The sequence below is a fragment of the Thunnus albacares genome, chromosome 13 (assembly GCF_914725855.1).
Source record: "Thunnus albacares chromosome 13, fThuAlb1.1, whole genome shotgun sequence".
Taxonomy (NCBI): Eukaryota; Metazoa; Chordata; class Actinopteri; order Scombriformes; family Scombridae; genus Thunnus; species Thunnus albacares.
The window spans coordinates 29284414-29299434 of NC_058118.1; the positions used below are offsets into that span (position 1 = coordinate 29284414).

The window sequence follows — 15021 nt, forward strand, 5'->3', positions numbered from 1 at the left end:
CTATTTAGAGGAAATACCTGGTTATCAGCTAGTCATTATGAAAGTAAGTGATAAAATTAAAACTTCTGTCATATTATTTTTTACAGTTTATTTGCTAATTTAAAAATTGTTCTCACTTATTCATAACGTGATTAATTTACCTTTTTTCTGTAATGGACTTCCATAAAAAAGTAAAGTAAAGATGGTAAAGGCTTTTTTTATTTGAGGAACACCTATGGGTGAAACATTTACTGAAACATGATTAAATTTACAATTACTACTCTAACATTGCATGTAATTATATCACATTTCTTGTTGACACAGCACACAATTAAATTAAATTAAATTAAAATCTGCCGCTGTATACATAAAATATGTTGAAACACTGTTATCTAAGCGTTAATGTGAGTAACAAGATTCATGTTCAACATTCAAATAGATTTTTGACAGATTTTATTATATCAGGTGACACATTAAAGCTTAACATGATTTTTGATATGTATTTGAAGCTCTGCAGTTTAAATTTCCATCATTTTACTTACAAACATATGATTTATCATGACATGAAAATAACTCAATACGCACCTCTTCAATATATCCACAGTTTAATCAATTCAGGGCAAAGAGGACATGCAATTAAATGTTTTCCTTAATATACATGTAGAGCAAAACAGGTCATCATATGCAGTTGTTACCTCATTAATATAAATTATTTGTTTATTGATCCATGTATAATAAGAGGAATACATATTTTAAATAGATGTTTTCAACAGTAGGAGCAGCAATTCAAGATTTTAAAGTTAACAGATGTGCTGTCAGTCAGCAATCGGTTTCATAGTCCAACTTTTTTTATAGGTTTATTGTTTAGGTTTTTAAAGGTAGATATTTTTGCTCATTACATTCACTTGGAAGTGGATGAACATTATTTTAAATTGACTTTTTAATTTTACTCCAATCTTTTCTCCTTTAAACACAACCAGACCAGCCATAAAGAACTACTGTAACTGGAAGTTTAAGGCTCCTCAGCCACATGAAACATGTAAATTACACATGTGTACAAGTCCACTCTTCCTTTCTACTGATAATTCAAGTAAAAAAATGTATGAGTTTTTTATAGTACTGTACATTTTCAAAGTGCATGTTTTAAAACAGCATTTTTAAATTTCTAACTTTCTTTATTGTATTAATTGTTGTTTATTTGTTTGTTTTGCGGTGGGACAATACTAAAGTCAGCTGAAATGTCTTTGCTTGGTGTGTTACTGCTACTGTCAACCTTTATAATCCTTCATAATGATGAATAATAATAAGTGTGTGAGGCAGTATGTCAATTTTCAATCCCAAAAAACCTCAAACCGGCCCTGAAAAAGCATCTCAAAAGACATTTACGTCATGGAACTTTAAAAATTATCAAACCTAAGAAGATGATGATAAAGAATAGCTTGCTGTTTTCAGGGGTATAGTGGCAAACCCAATTGGTCAGCTTTGAATGTACATACTTTAGGCTCCAACTACAGGAACCGCTTTCCTGTTCCATTACTATGTGAGTGCCTCCTTGTACACAGAGCTCCACAGGCATAGAGCAACTCACTCAGATATTCTTAACTCCATGTTCTACCCACTGAGCTTTTGTCCACAGCGCTACAGTGGTGAGACTCAGGCAACGTGCCACACTGACCACAGCGTGCCCAGTGTGATGCTGTAAGCCACCACAGCCACCAAGTAGACCCTGAAGAGCAGCACGTCCAGGACGTAGCCAACCTGCAGCCACTCCTTGGCGACTTCACGGCACCTGTCCCTCTTCTCCAGGAAGTGACGAATCGCTGTCACTTCCTGCAGGATGTTGTCCATGACGGGTGGGGTAGGGTCCCTGGAGGGGGGCAGGCCCAGTCCGAGCAGCCCACCCTCCCTGTCATGATGACTGAGCCTTCGGCCTATCTCACAGGTGTGGTGGAGGGTGCACTGGGCTGCATGACGAGAAACAGATTTCAATTTATTTGCAAATTCATTGGAATATAACTTTTATGGAGGTTCATATGCACATTTTCAGGTCTATATTCATATTCTGGGGCTCAACTGGAATATCTTTGCATGATTTACAGTTCAAAAACTGTATTATTTATCTTTATTCAGCCCTTCAGTTCAGCCTCTGTCTGAAACAGGACGTTTTAGCTCCTGTCTCTTTAAGGCCCGCCTTACCAATGAGCTCACCCTGTTCTGATTGGTCAGCGGTTTCAGAGGCTACGTAAACACACAGTGGTAAAAGGATTCATCACTCGAAATGGAAACTTCTCAAATACATCTGTATATGTTCGAGACCCAATCTGATCCGAAATATGTGACTGGACAACCCGTGGAGCAACCTTAGCAACAAAGACTAAGGAACGGACATCGGTTTGTGGGCATGCACATACAATGGGACATCAGCACAAGGAGGAAGTAGAGGTAGTATTGCAAACAGGTTGAAGCAGGTTGAAGCCCAGGCTTTTGACTTTCAGGAAGAATTTTTATGTATGTTTACCTGGAACTTTCACCATGTTTAACATCTGACATTATAACAGTATATAAATAAAAGAAAATCACAAAAGCTTGATATGTCCCCTTTAAAACAAAGGTCCAGCATCTGGGGAATTTTGCTTGATTGCTTTCCTACCTAGCTCAGATGAAATTTGTGATATCAGTTCGTGCATCAATAGAAATATGTGATGTGTTTAGTTTAGCTTAGCCAAAGATGCAATGTTGTGTCAGTCTGTCTACACTTCTCTACTCCCAACGCAACCATCAAAAGCAAGATATCTTGACAGCCAATGGCCAGATGGATGCAGGGGATGAACTTCCAATAGTTTTAGTGATCCCTGACCTTTCTCCTAATTGCATTATCAATCTAAAAGATCCACTAATACATGAGAAATATATACTTCATTCATAATTAGACTCCTGTTGTCTTCATTTATTCATCTGCCCTGTCTCATTAAAATTATGTTTATATACTGTTAATTTGCAACAGCAAATGTGTTTTGAAGGAAACATAATGCTGCCCAAATAATGGGTATATAACAAGGAAGCATTTTAATGAATGTATCTGCAAAATTGTTACTGACAACATATTTCATTTGTTTTCCCATTTATTCACTTTTTCCATCTAAGCTGAGCTAACATTAGCATCCATAGGCATAAACCAACCAGCCTTTTCATTCCAGCAACTAATTTTTCTGCTATACATCTTCATCCACAGAGGGGAAACTAACCAGTGAAATCAGCTGCTGTAGCATTTGGTTTGATGAAAAACCTGAATACGCTTCTTCCTTAATGGCACTAGACTGAAAACCACTGTTGTAGGCTACATGCGTTCACCTGTACCTTACCGGTCCCATAGTTGTTGTCCTTGTAGTGCTCCAGGTCAGAGGCCTGGGAGGACAGTCTAGAGCACAGTCGGTGGTTCTTGTGGATGCAGAAGAGGACCGCAGCTCTTTCCAACACCAGGTACTTGACCCAGTGGGGCACAGGCGGCTGTAGGTCCTGCTTGTGGACCAGACGCACAATCAGCACAGTTTCTGTCAGGCTGATCACCAGGAGGGCCATGCAAACCACGAAGTACACACCTACAGTACAGGACAGGTAAAAATGAGATAAGGTCAGGAAATTATTTAAAAGAATTAAATTGAAACCTCTCAAATACATCTGTACATGTTCAAGCCCGAATCCGATGCAAAATATGCGAGTGGACAACGCAACTAGACCATGGAACAACCTTAGCAACAGCTTTAGCAACAAGCTTAGTGACAACCTTAGCATCAAAGGCTACAGAGCAGACCGGCCATTTGTGGGCATGCGCCAACAATCTGATGTCACCACGAGGAGAAAGTAGAGGTAACTTTGCAAACAAAGTATTTGGAGCAGGTTGAAGCCTGGGCTTTTTACATATGTTCACCTCAATTTTTGGAACCATGTTTAACATGTTAAACGACACCATAACAGTATAGAAATAACAGAAAATCACAACAAGCATGATCTGTCCTCTTTAATCTGTGCTTCTTCCAACAATCAAGTGGATTGAGCATGAATTGTAGTGTCTGTTATAGGACTATGATGTAGTGGTAGCTTCTCAAGGATGTTGCTCTGCCTTACACCCGATACATGCTGGGATAGTCTCTAGCCCTCTAAAACCCTTAAATCAGTGTCTTTCTGTGCTCACTCTCAAAACTTGTCTTTCCCTGCATGCTTGACTTGTAGACTAGTTGCTCTCCTGACATCATGGTTTACCTTTCCTTTTTTAGCTTTTTAATTCCACATCAATTTAAAGGTAAAATCAGATCATTTTCAATTTAATTTTCATTTAAAGTTCTAAGAAGACAGTCCTTGCAGGGACCTTGTTCTGAATGCAAAGTGTTGATAAGTGGTAATTGATGCCAGTCACCTATCAGCGGGGTTCCGATGGCGGTGGCAGGCAGAGTGTCAGATACAATGATGAGGAAGACAGAGTAGCCCAGTAGCAAGGTGATCTTGAAGGAAACCCTCTCTCCGCTGTCTGGTGGCAGATAGAAACCCACGATATCCATCACCATCAGGAAGATACTGGGCAGCAGGAGGTTCACAGTGTAGAACAATGGCCGCCGCCGGATAACCACCTGGGAAATGTAGTTTTATACCCTGAAACACTTTTCGTATAGCAAGTCTTGTAAGTAAATAATCTGAGGCTATGTTAGCACTATTCCCAAAACGTAATTTTCACAAAAGACATGTCACATTAGTAAAAGCACAGGTGCAAATAATGAAATTAATGATAACTGAACTCCATTTAGCTACTTCAGTTTCACTATTGTGCATGTTGGCTCACTGTCATGGCTTACTGGGACACTTTACTTTGTGGAGTGGAGTGGAGTCATGGTTAATGTTATTAGTAACACCTGAGATTGTCCTACAATAACAATTCAAAACTTCTGCTGTGAAAAAAGTTAGTTTAACTGAATATAAAGACAGGAAACAAAGGGACAGAGTTCGTTCCTCAAAAATATGGCTACTAAGACATATAAATCTCATTATTTTACATATTATTTGTTTAATCCATATAAGAGCAGAAATGTAAAAACAAAACTTTATCTACAGTATCTAAGTATTTCTGTCCAGCGTTTCCAGATATAGCACGGGTTGCCAGATGCAATGGACGAGCACTTTTGGTCTCCAATCATGAGGCTACACTAGGCTAATTTTTTGTGTTTTTTGGGGTTTTGTTTTTCGCTTTTATTATAGAGTTGACAGTGGAGATATGACTGGAAGTTAGGGAAGAGAGAGATGGGGAATAACATCAACAACACAAGTCCCTGACCTCATTTGAACCAGGAACTTTGTGGTTTTTGGTCAGGGTTTTAAACCCCTCAGCCAGCTGGTACCTCGTAAATGTTGCAGTTTCTTAAACACATTCATGGCCTTTAAAATTCAAACAAAAGGTTTATCTCACTCAAGTCATACACACTCAATAACATATTCATCATATTTGTCATATTTGTAACTCAGTTAGTTCATTTTTAGTGAATTCTTCTCATTTCAAACCCAAAACTCTTGCTACACTGCTACTAACAGGTCAGGTGCTAGTAAACTTGACATTTGACTGCACTGAAAAACGTGAGTAGAAGAAGAAGGAGAAGGTAAGAAATATGTACAATAAGAGCAGGCAGCCAGGTGTCGAGGTCAAGGCACTAAAGAAAACAATTAAAAGAAGATGCACAATCCCACATTTGTGCTACACATAAACTGAAACTTAAAAATCCTTATAATCATTTAATATACTCACATGGAACTTCATCTCAGCGTAATAGTCATCATTGTCCACACTGAAGATCTTGTAGTTGGACAGAACATGGAGCAGCTCCCATTCTCCTTGGTTCATGAAGACACTCTTGTCTTCCCTGAGCTCCTCGGGGCTTCGCATAAGGGTGATGTTGATGTCATCAACTACAGATCGAACACAATGTCCGGAGCAGTGTGAGACGGCAATGGCAACAACTTACCCTTCACCTATCACTCTGCTCTCTGACCACAATCACAGCAGGGGAGAGTTCATGGACTCACACAACACAAAGGCTGTTCTGCTTTGTTGAGAAGAGGTAATGTGAGTGTTTGGGTGCTATGCCTGTGAATATTCCTTGTTGGATGTTTGTTAGTGACAGTGTTTATCGTTAAATCATCAAAAGCAGCATAATGACTATGATTACTTGTGGCACTGATAGAGCTGCAGAGGGATTTTGCTAATGTGAAGTACCTCCAACTACTCCAGAAATGTGTGAAATCTGCCCACATTAGCTGTACTGTGGAAAATCCATTGAGAAATGATGGTTTTAGAGTTTAATTTTGGTCAAATGTTTTAGTACCAATATTTTTGTAAGTGATTTTTAAATGTAGAACATGTAGTGAGTTAAGCAAGTGACATAATTCCTCCACAGGGAAAATTAATGTGTCATTGGTATAGATACTTTTGTCACAGTCAGCCTAAAGGATAATTCCTGTTTATTACAACTTTGCTCTCATTTTTTAGTTTTGTCCATCTTACCTATCCATAATGACAACATTGTTATACACACCAAGCTAATTGCTTGGTAATAATCCCTTTTATTCAAATAAATATCATCTTATTCAAATATCATATCATTTTCCTGTAACGCAAGTTAAAACTCATACTCATATACTCACTGATATATGTTTCTAATGGCAATGAATTTCATTCTGTGTACATTTTAGCTTTGAAACAAGCTTTCACAACAAGCTTACATTGCTGCATCCATTTTGGCTATTGCATTATACAGCAGTTTTGGGATTGCTCCTTGCAATCATTTTTATCTAGTCTGAGACGTTATTTCCAGAAATTTTATGCCCACACACATCCATGTAGAGGAAAACATGTTGAATACTTTGTGGCTTTGTCATATGATGAAAACTAATTTGGAAAATCAAAATTTATACCACATCAAACCCAGAAATTCAGATTCTGGTGGTGATTTTTATTCTTATCTGTATGAAGAAATAAACTTATGAAGATGTTTTTAAGACAAATTAATAATATGGGGAAAATACATGAAAGCACAAAAGGGTCAGTCAAATTGTAAATGTGTGTTAAGTAAAGGATGAATATCCTACTGGTATGAAGCCAGCTCTGGAAGGTGAGGCTGCATTTCTGGACGTCGAATGGAAAGTTGTAGATGTTAAGAGTGCAGGCTGTGACAACCTGGATGGGTTTATAGTTGCGCACCAGTCCATCATGTGTTACATAGACATAAGGTATGTCCGGAGACTTTCCCACATCTACACTGGAGGTTAGAGAAAGAAACGTAAGACAACAGAAAGGCTGCAAGTCCTGATAGTATAACTGAAACAATCTAAATAACAGTATTAACATCAGCAGTTCTTACAACTCATTGATGAGGATGTCAGGCACCCACACGTTAGCGGTGGGTATAGACACTTGTTTGACTTCATCAAAGTCTTCTGGGTTCCAGACTAGGAATTCATCCGTCCACGACTAAAATGTTCAAGAACAGAAGAAGCTAAATGTTATGATTCTCATAAAACAATCTTTTTTTTTTTTTTGCTGCATTGTGTATATAAACTAGGGATGTGCAGAGAGCAAAGTATTTGTATTTGTATCTGTATTTGTTGAGTCAACAAAATTATTTGTATTTGTATTCAAATAAAAGTGGAAAGAGGCTTAAAAATCCTGTTTTTGTTTTTATTATGCTTATAATTTTAGAAAATTAAAGATGAAAATTAAAGTGATGTCCAAATTAAGAAATATGTGTCAGGTGGACATGACTCCCCTCATTGAGGCCTGCTGATAGATGTAACAACGGAGCAGAGGAGAGACACTGAGATAGTGACTATAAATGACCTGCTCGCTGCTATTTGACATGTTTTGTTTTTTTCTTCCCCAAAACAAATAATTTAAAAAAAAATATTTGTATGAAACAAATATTCATAAAAAAAAAACCCCACTATTTGTGCTTTGCCGAATAACGTATTTGTATTCGGGTACAGCCCTAATATAAACAGAACTACAGCATCACTGGCTTATTTTTACAGAATGAAAATATACGTTGTATGCACACTATAGAAGCATGTCACAGTGTTATTAAGTTCTTTACAGACATTTATTAATACACAAAGTAAAGGTAATTTATAATATTATAATATAAAAATGCTTTAATGGATCCAATATTTGAAAGACAAATAATTATCAATAATGCAGTTAACCAAAAAATAGTTATGTTCAAGATATAATATCTAGTATCTTTATCTTACCTGTCTGTACCACACATATGTTGTCAAAACCTGGTTCTTCTCATCCTTTGTTAGAAAACAAGAAGAAATAGTTTTTAGATTCTGTATATGCCGTTATACATTCATTATATCTTTTTTCATTACATTATATTCATATGAAATACATCTTATGTTCCTGATATATTTGAATATTTTTAAAATGCTTTTTTTTTTTCAATTTAAGTTTTTGCATTTATGCTACAACTTGCACATGAGGGGTTATTTGGCATAAATATTTAAATTTACCCACAAATAGTTTTTTACACATTGCGCCTACTCCGACCAATCAGATTTTGACATTTTGCAAAAACACACAATAATCCAACCACATATTTTCTTCTTCAAATAATCAGTTGGCATTTGTTGCATAAGAGAGAGAGCTACCGGTCCACATATGCATATTTAATTGAAAAGCTTCTATACATTTGAGACAATGAGGCTCAAAACCAAAAGCGAGTCTTATCAAGGTGATGCATATATGCAAAATCATATTTGTCAACTAAGTAGTTTGAGATTTGTTAAATCTCACATGTCTTCATGGGCCCTGAAAGCTCCAGGCTTATTGTGTGAATATCATACATGTCATACTGGTTTGTGCTGATTTAATTGAATGACTGTTTGGGATTATGCACCACTGAAGCACAAAATCAACAGACATGATAGAGGTCTTAAAGTGATTACAGTGGTTGGTTTATGCATTTCCTAATCATACGATAATTTCTTGAAGAGGGTCCCTGTGTCAGTGTTTCTGTTTATATGCATATTTCCAAATTAATTCCAGCTTATAAAACAGGCAGCTAAGTTTTCCTCCAGGGCCATAATGCAGGATAATCATGTTGCGGTAATAATGCAAGGTTCATTTGAAGTGTTACAAACCTAATATAACCTTATGAAGGAGCGATGTAGATAATTGTGCAGACGACATATAGCATATACTGTACTGTAAAACAATAATTAAAGAAGGCGGGAAACTCTAAGCAGAGGAGCTGGATATAATTATAACACTGCACAGTGGCTCATTGTGACATTCATTAGTGTGGATCATTTGTGCAGCATAAGTAACTCACCACATTGAGGATAGAGTAAACCATGAGGTCTATGGCTACGATAGTGGACGTTCTCCAGTCTTTTACTGGTCTCACTCCCTTTTTATACCCCGCACTCAAAAACTCTGACAGACGCACTAAGGTGGCGTTGGCAAATCTTCCCGTGCTGCTGCCCAGTTTCTTCACTGAAAAGTTACAAAACATTCATCTTTTACAGCAGACATCAGAGATACAGCACAGTGTTTATCTCTTATATTGTCAGCAGAGGTGAACGTTATACAAGTCAATTAAAGCTATAGAATTATTGCTTATAATTTATAAAAGTAATCTTCATTGGAATAAATAGCTTTTTTGTTTTAATTAGATCTCACTCTGGAAGTGAATGGCATGAGGAGAGAGCTGTCTTAAATAAAATGCTTATGTATAGTAGAATAAGTAAATACTGTTTATAAATATATATAGTATATATATATACTATATATATACTATATATACAGTATTAATTAAATTGAATATATTTAACAAAGCTAACAGCTAGTTAATTCCGGCAAAATAACGTTAATAATGAAAATGTATTTATTAAATGTTACTAACTTTTTTTTACCTTTCAAGTTTTAGTGTGTTTTTTTATCTTGGTAAATGAGAGTGTACAGATCAAATAAACAAAAAATGTGAAAATCTGTATTTTAAAGTTATTTATCAGAGCAATAATGTAAATAATTTCTAATGGTTTAGAGCTTTCTAATAACACACTACTCTGACCAAATAACAATATTTGTACAACTAATAAATTATGTTTTTTACCTAATTTATGCAATTGCTGACAGCAGTGATGTTCTTTATTTAATTTTAGTGACACTTTAATCTCAATTACCTAGCTAATAACCTTGAAGATATTTAATGTTCACTTTTTTACACATTATTGTATTAATTGTAAGTCTTAGTTGTAATATGATGCCATATCTAATATCTCATTGAATTAAACTAAAGAGAAGTAAACCATAAATCATAAACAAAACACATTGTCTGCCAATGATTCTCAGCATCTATTGATCAGATAATAAAATCAAGTCAGTTCCTGTGACTAATAATGTATTACACAGACCAACTATAAATATAATAAAACATTTTCAGAAATGTGTCATATTACACTTTTTAATTGGGTCTAAATCTCAAAATTTTGCAGGCAAATAAGAGTGAAGGGACTTTGCCATAGTCGATGATTAGGTAAGCTGACAGTCAAACGTTTGAAAGCGTATAATGGAGTTTAAAACAGAAGCTGCTGTACCTGTGCAGGCTCTTAATGCTCCTTGAATAAGAAAGAAAACAAGCGTTGTCCAGGCTGATGAGAGTCTCATGGTGCCAGTTCAGTTCATCTGTGATTTCCCCTCCTGCTGTGAACCTCTGCCTGCTGCTCTGATGAAAAGCCTCGGGACTCCTGATACCAATATCCTCCATATCCATCCACTGTATCCATCACTTCACTCACTTCCACTATCAAAACCTTGTTAGTGTCACTGAGCTCATAAGGGTGGATCCATCTGCTCTGACGCCACTCCTCCTCGTTCAATAAAGCAGCAGCTCGCTTAGATAAATGGAGTTGAGAGACTCCAGCGATACAAGCTCTTGTGACCAGATCGTATGTCATGTCTGAGTAATCATTTAATTTAGTAATACAACATCACGTCAGTATGTTACAGTAATTTAGAACAGTTAAGTGACATGGACATCTGTCTGTTTAGTTGATCAGATTTCAGCATATAAATGATTTTAGTTATGTATTTAATTTTATGTGGAAACTTGATCTGTTTGACTCCTGAAGTGTAACTTTATTTTTTATGTTTATGCACTTATTTATTTATTTTTGGTTATATTTGGTGTAGCCTTGCTGTTGTTCAATTTGTGTTCTTTCTCTTTGAGAATGCACTGGAATTGTTTCCATTGGGATTTTGTGTCATAAAAGGTCAAATAAAATTGTCCAAAAAAAGAACAGTTGCGAGACAGTTTGACAAAAGTGTCAACTCGATTACAGATGGCAAAGTCTCAGCATTTAAGGCCCTTTATTATATCAAATCTACACTAGCCACAATTTTCACTGTAAGTCAATATCTGATTTGGTGAAATGCACCAATCAGTATACCATTCAACTGCTTAGGTTTCTGGCCTGTTTACCATATCTTCCCAGTATAAGTGAATTTGCGTTTGTGAAAATAAATGTACAGTAGTCCAGTTGCATGTTGGACTTATTTTTCACCTTTCTTTGCTTTTTTTTTGGAATTTTTCATGTATGGCTGAATGTTAGCTAATTTATAGAAACATCGTAACAGAAGATATAGGGGCTGTCAGCCATCCCCTTTTCATTGTCCAGTTCTGTCCCAAACAGCTGTAAAAAATAATTTCCTGAGCATCAAACACATTCAAAAATAATCTGACGTTTGTTTCAATTTGAACATTTAGATCCAATAAATTGAAGCCTTGAAGATTTTAGTTTCATTCATGATAGTTTAAATTTCTTTTTCAGCTGTAAATCTGCTGCAAAATGATGAACATGAACACTGCAGCTTCTGAGTGCTTATAGCTGTCTTTCATAATGTATACAGAGTATTTAAAAAATCACCAGTGACCTATTGATGGCAGCCAACTCCGAGCTCTTAACTATACTCATCACTCTTTGAGTGCAGCCTTTGATACCATCTTACATAACATCCTCCTAGAGAGATTAGCTTCCATTGGAATCATTGGCACCTTTCTTGCCTGGTGTAAATCATATCTCTCTGGCTGCACTCAGTTGAGATCACAGTCCTTTCCAGTTACTAGCGGTGTTCCCCAGGGCTCTGTTTTGTGCCCCCTGCTATTTATTATTTACCTTTTACCTCTCCATATTTTCAGGAAATTCTGCATTCAATTTCACTGCTATCTGGATGACACTCCGCTCTATCTATCTACCAAGCCTACTTCCACTGTTCTGCCCACTTCCCTTTCCGATTGCTTACTGGAAATTAAATCTTGGTTCTCATACAACTTTCTCGAACTTAATAGTGATAAACCTGAGGTTCTCCTCGTAGATCTACTTTGGTTAAAACCTAACAATTCCACAGTTCCTCCTTCCCCTCAGGTTAAGAGTCTGGGTGTCATCTTTGAAAGCACACATCAACAATGTTATTCGGTCTGCATACTTCCCTCTACACGATATTAATTGTCTTCACCCATCGCTTACACCTAACAGCACCGCCATTCTCATTCAACCCTGACTACATCCCATACTGACTAATGCAAATCTATCCTCTTTGGTCTTTTTCTCAGGTGTCTTCAAAAACTTCAGTTGGTTCAGAATACAGCTGCCTATATCATAACCAGAACTCCTTCCATAGATCATATCACTCCTACTCTTGAGCAACTTCATTGGCTCCCTGTTAAATACCCTATCAATTTCAAGATTCTGCCTCTCACCTTTAAGGCCCTTCATAACCTAACACCTTCATATCTTCCCAAACTCCTACATATCAACACACCCGCCTGTACTCTCAAATCCTCCTCTGCCATCCAGCTCACTATGCCATCTGTTTGCTTGTAGCAGTCACCCATTCGTGGGACTTGCCTTGTCATTTCCCTGTCTCCATGTTCCGAATTTGTGTAGTTGCATGTCGAAATCCCTCTGGGTTGATTGGAGGGTAATTCAGATCACCTGTTGTGTGGGTTGTGGGGACTGGCTCCCACATAGTAATTGAGAGCAGCCGAGTTCATTCCCCTCTTGGCCAATCAGGCTGTGGTAACATCTTTTTTCTGGGGTTTAAGAGAGGAGATAAACTGCACACCCTGGTCACTCTGTTCTCTCCTCAACTGTTTGCAGACCTCATTTGTAGAGCTTGTCAGACAAGAACTCTGATTTGTTCAGGCCGTTTTGAGTCTTCTTTTTGGTCTTTTGCCTTTCTGATTTGAGGGAATACTAAAACATAAACCTTTTGACCAAGTGACCTGCGTTTGGTTGATCTTAGTGCTATTTGTGCAAGTGGTTGTGCTTACCTCACAATAGCCTAACACCAGCAGGCTTTATATTTTGTTTATTTATTACACATATTGAAGAGGAATTTTTCATTATTATTGTTGAAGAGGCATTTGTTTATTAAGGGAACGTTTCCCTATATAGAGAACCATGTGAGGTGGTTTCACAAGTGGCTGGGAGCAGGTTCTCAGGCTACTTTCCGATCAGCTGTGGTCTGGAGGATCAGTACCGCCACACTCTTGACTATCATTGGTCTAGAACCTTCAGCTGTCCTGGACCCCGCTTCTTGAACTATCTCCCACAAGATATTCACAATATTGACAGTACATACTTTTTCAAAATGGCATATTCAGTCTGATCCTGAGTCTAATGGTTACACCCACATTGGGTTTTGCACTGATGATGATTTTATACCTATCTATTGTATTAAGCTTTGTTTGATTTTATGATGTCTTGATACACTGCTGCTTGTTTTAATTGTGTTTTGTAAGGTGTCCTTGAGTGCTTTGAAAGGCACCCATAAATAAAATGTATTATTATTATTATTATTATTATGGTAATGATCAGATTTCTCATGAGTCAGTGTACTTCAGAAATAAAAATACACAAGTCCATGATTGGTTTTACTCTGTGAGGCTTTTATTTTCACGTATATATCATGTATTATCTTCACAAAATAATCATATGCAGCGTAAAGGCTTTGCTTTTATTTCAAAAGAACAGGTAACAAACAACAAGTAAACAACATTTTTTAGCTCTCTGTTTAGCTCTCTTGCATAACATCATGTAACTTGGTCCACTGGATAGTGCATTAATACAGATCCCTCCACTGGCAAGTTTTCTATGACACACTTCTGATATTCTTAACATGACTACTAGGAAACTAGCAGGGAATAGAGACACAGCAGCTGAGCTCTGAATGTGTTTTATTGATCTATTTTATGGCAGTGGGATGGAGATTAAAGTATGAATACAGTATCATAACATCACACGGGCACTAGGGATTTTCTCCAGAGGGCCATCTCGTTCTACACTATCTCTCTGGAAAACATGATAACAGACTCGCTACACTAATGTCTCTGTGAAACTATGATGTTGCTATAAAGTGGGAAAAGCAATATAGGTTATGGGAACAGAATATTAAGGGATAGTAGAGGTTTTATACAACTGGGATTATATTTTTTATTTTCCTGCACCCCATAATGTCCTAGTCACAAGTGTGTAGGACCAAAAACTCCCACACACTGTCCTTCACTTTAATAACACAACATTTCACATTTCTGTGATCAGACCCTTTTTTTTTTTTGCAAGATGAAGGTTTAAGGACCAAACTTAAAATTAGACAGAGTGTGATAAGAACACTTTATTCATGAAGTTAATAGCTAAGATCGGGGAACAAGGTAACACTGCTAAAAAGACGATCAAACAGGTTGTAAACAAACAGGTTAGCCAAACTTATATGGGAGAGAAAACAAAGACAAACAGACAATATTTTTACACAAAGTATCTGTTGTAGTTCATCGTTGACCTGCTCAGTCGCTAGCATTGCAATTACTCAATCATTTTCAGTGTAACGAGGGATTATCACCAACATTTCGAATGTGCTCACTTTCAGTTTTAGCTCCAGATAAAGTGATTTAGATATAAACTGTTATAACAAACTGCATGATCGTCTGACTGTTTGTATTT

General features: G+C 36.9%; 1 protein-coding gene across 1 annotated transcript; it reads right to left on the bottom strand.

The window, feature by feature from the left end:
• Window positions 1-457: 457 nt before the first annotated feature.
• Window positions 458-10720, bottom strand: htr3a (5-hydroxytryptamine (serotonin) receptor 3A). Its single transcript, XM_044371789.1, has 9 exons — window positions 10618-10720; window positions 9351-9514; window positions 8266-8310; window positions 7380-7489; window positions 7108-7277; window positions 5768-5928; window positions 4394-4604; window positions 3342-3578; window positions 458-1943 (listed from the first exon to the last, which is right to left on the bottom strand). The coding sequence occupies exons 1-9, from the start codon at window positions 10685-10687 to the stop codon at window positions 1633-1635; spliced, it is 1479 nt and encodes a 492-aa protein (XP_044227724.1). The 5' UTR covers window positions 10688-10720; the 3' UTR covers window positions 458-1632.
• Window positions 10721-15021: the final 4301 nt, after the last annotated feature.

What these genes read in the sequence shown, in the direction of transcription:
- htr3a (XM_044371789.1), bottom strand. Translation starts at nt 10,687, where the DNA reads ATGAGACTCTCATCAGCCTGGACAACGCTTGTTTTCTTTCTTATTCAA. An exon ending in AGCATTAAGAGCCTGCACAG is followed by an intron (nt 9,515 to 10,617) that starts GTACAGCAGCTT and finishes GTAACTTTTCAG; the next exon opens with TGAAGAAACTGGGCAGCAGC. An exon ending in TTTACTCTATCCTCAATGTG is followed by an intron (nt 8,311 to 9,350) that starts GTGAGTTACTTA and finishes TTTCTAACAAAG; the next exon opens with GATGAGAAGAACCAGGTTTT.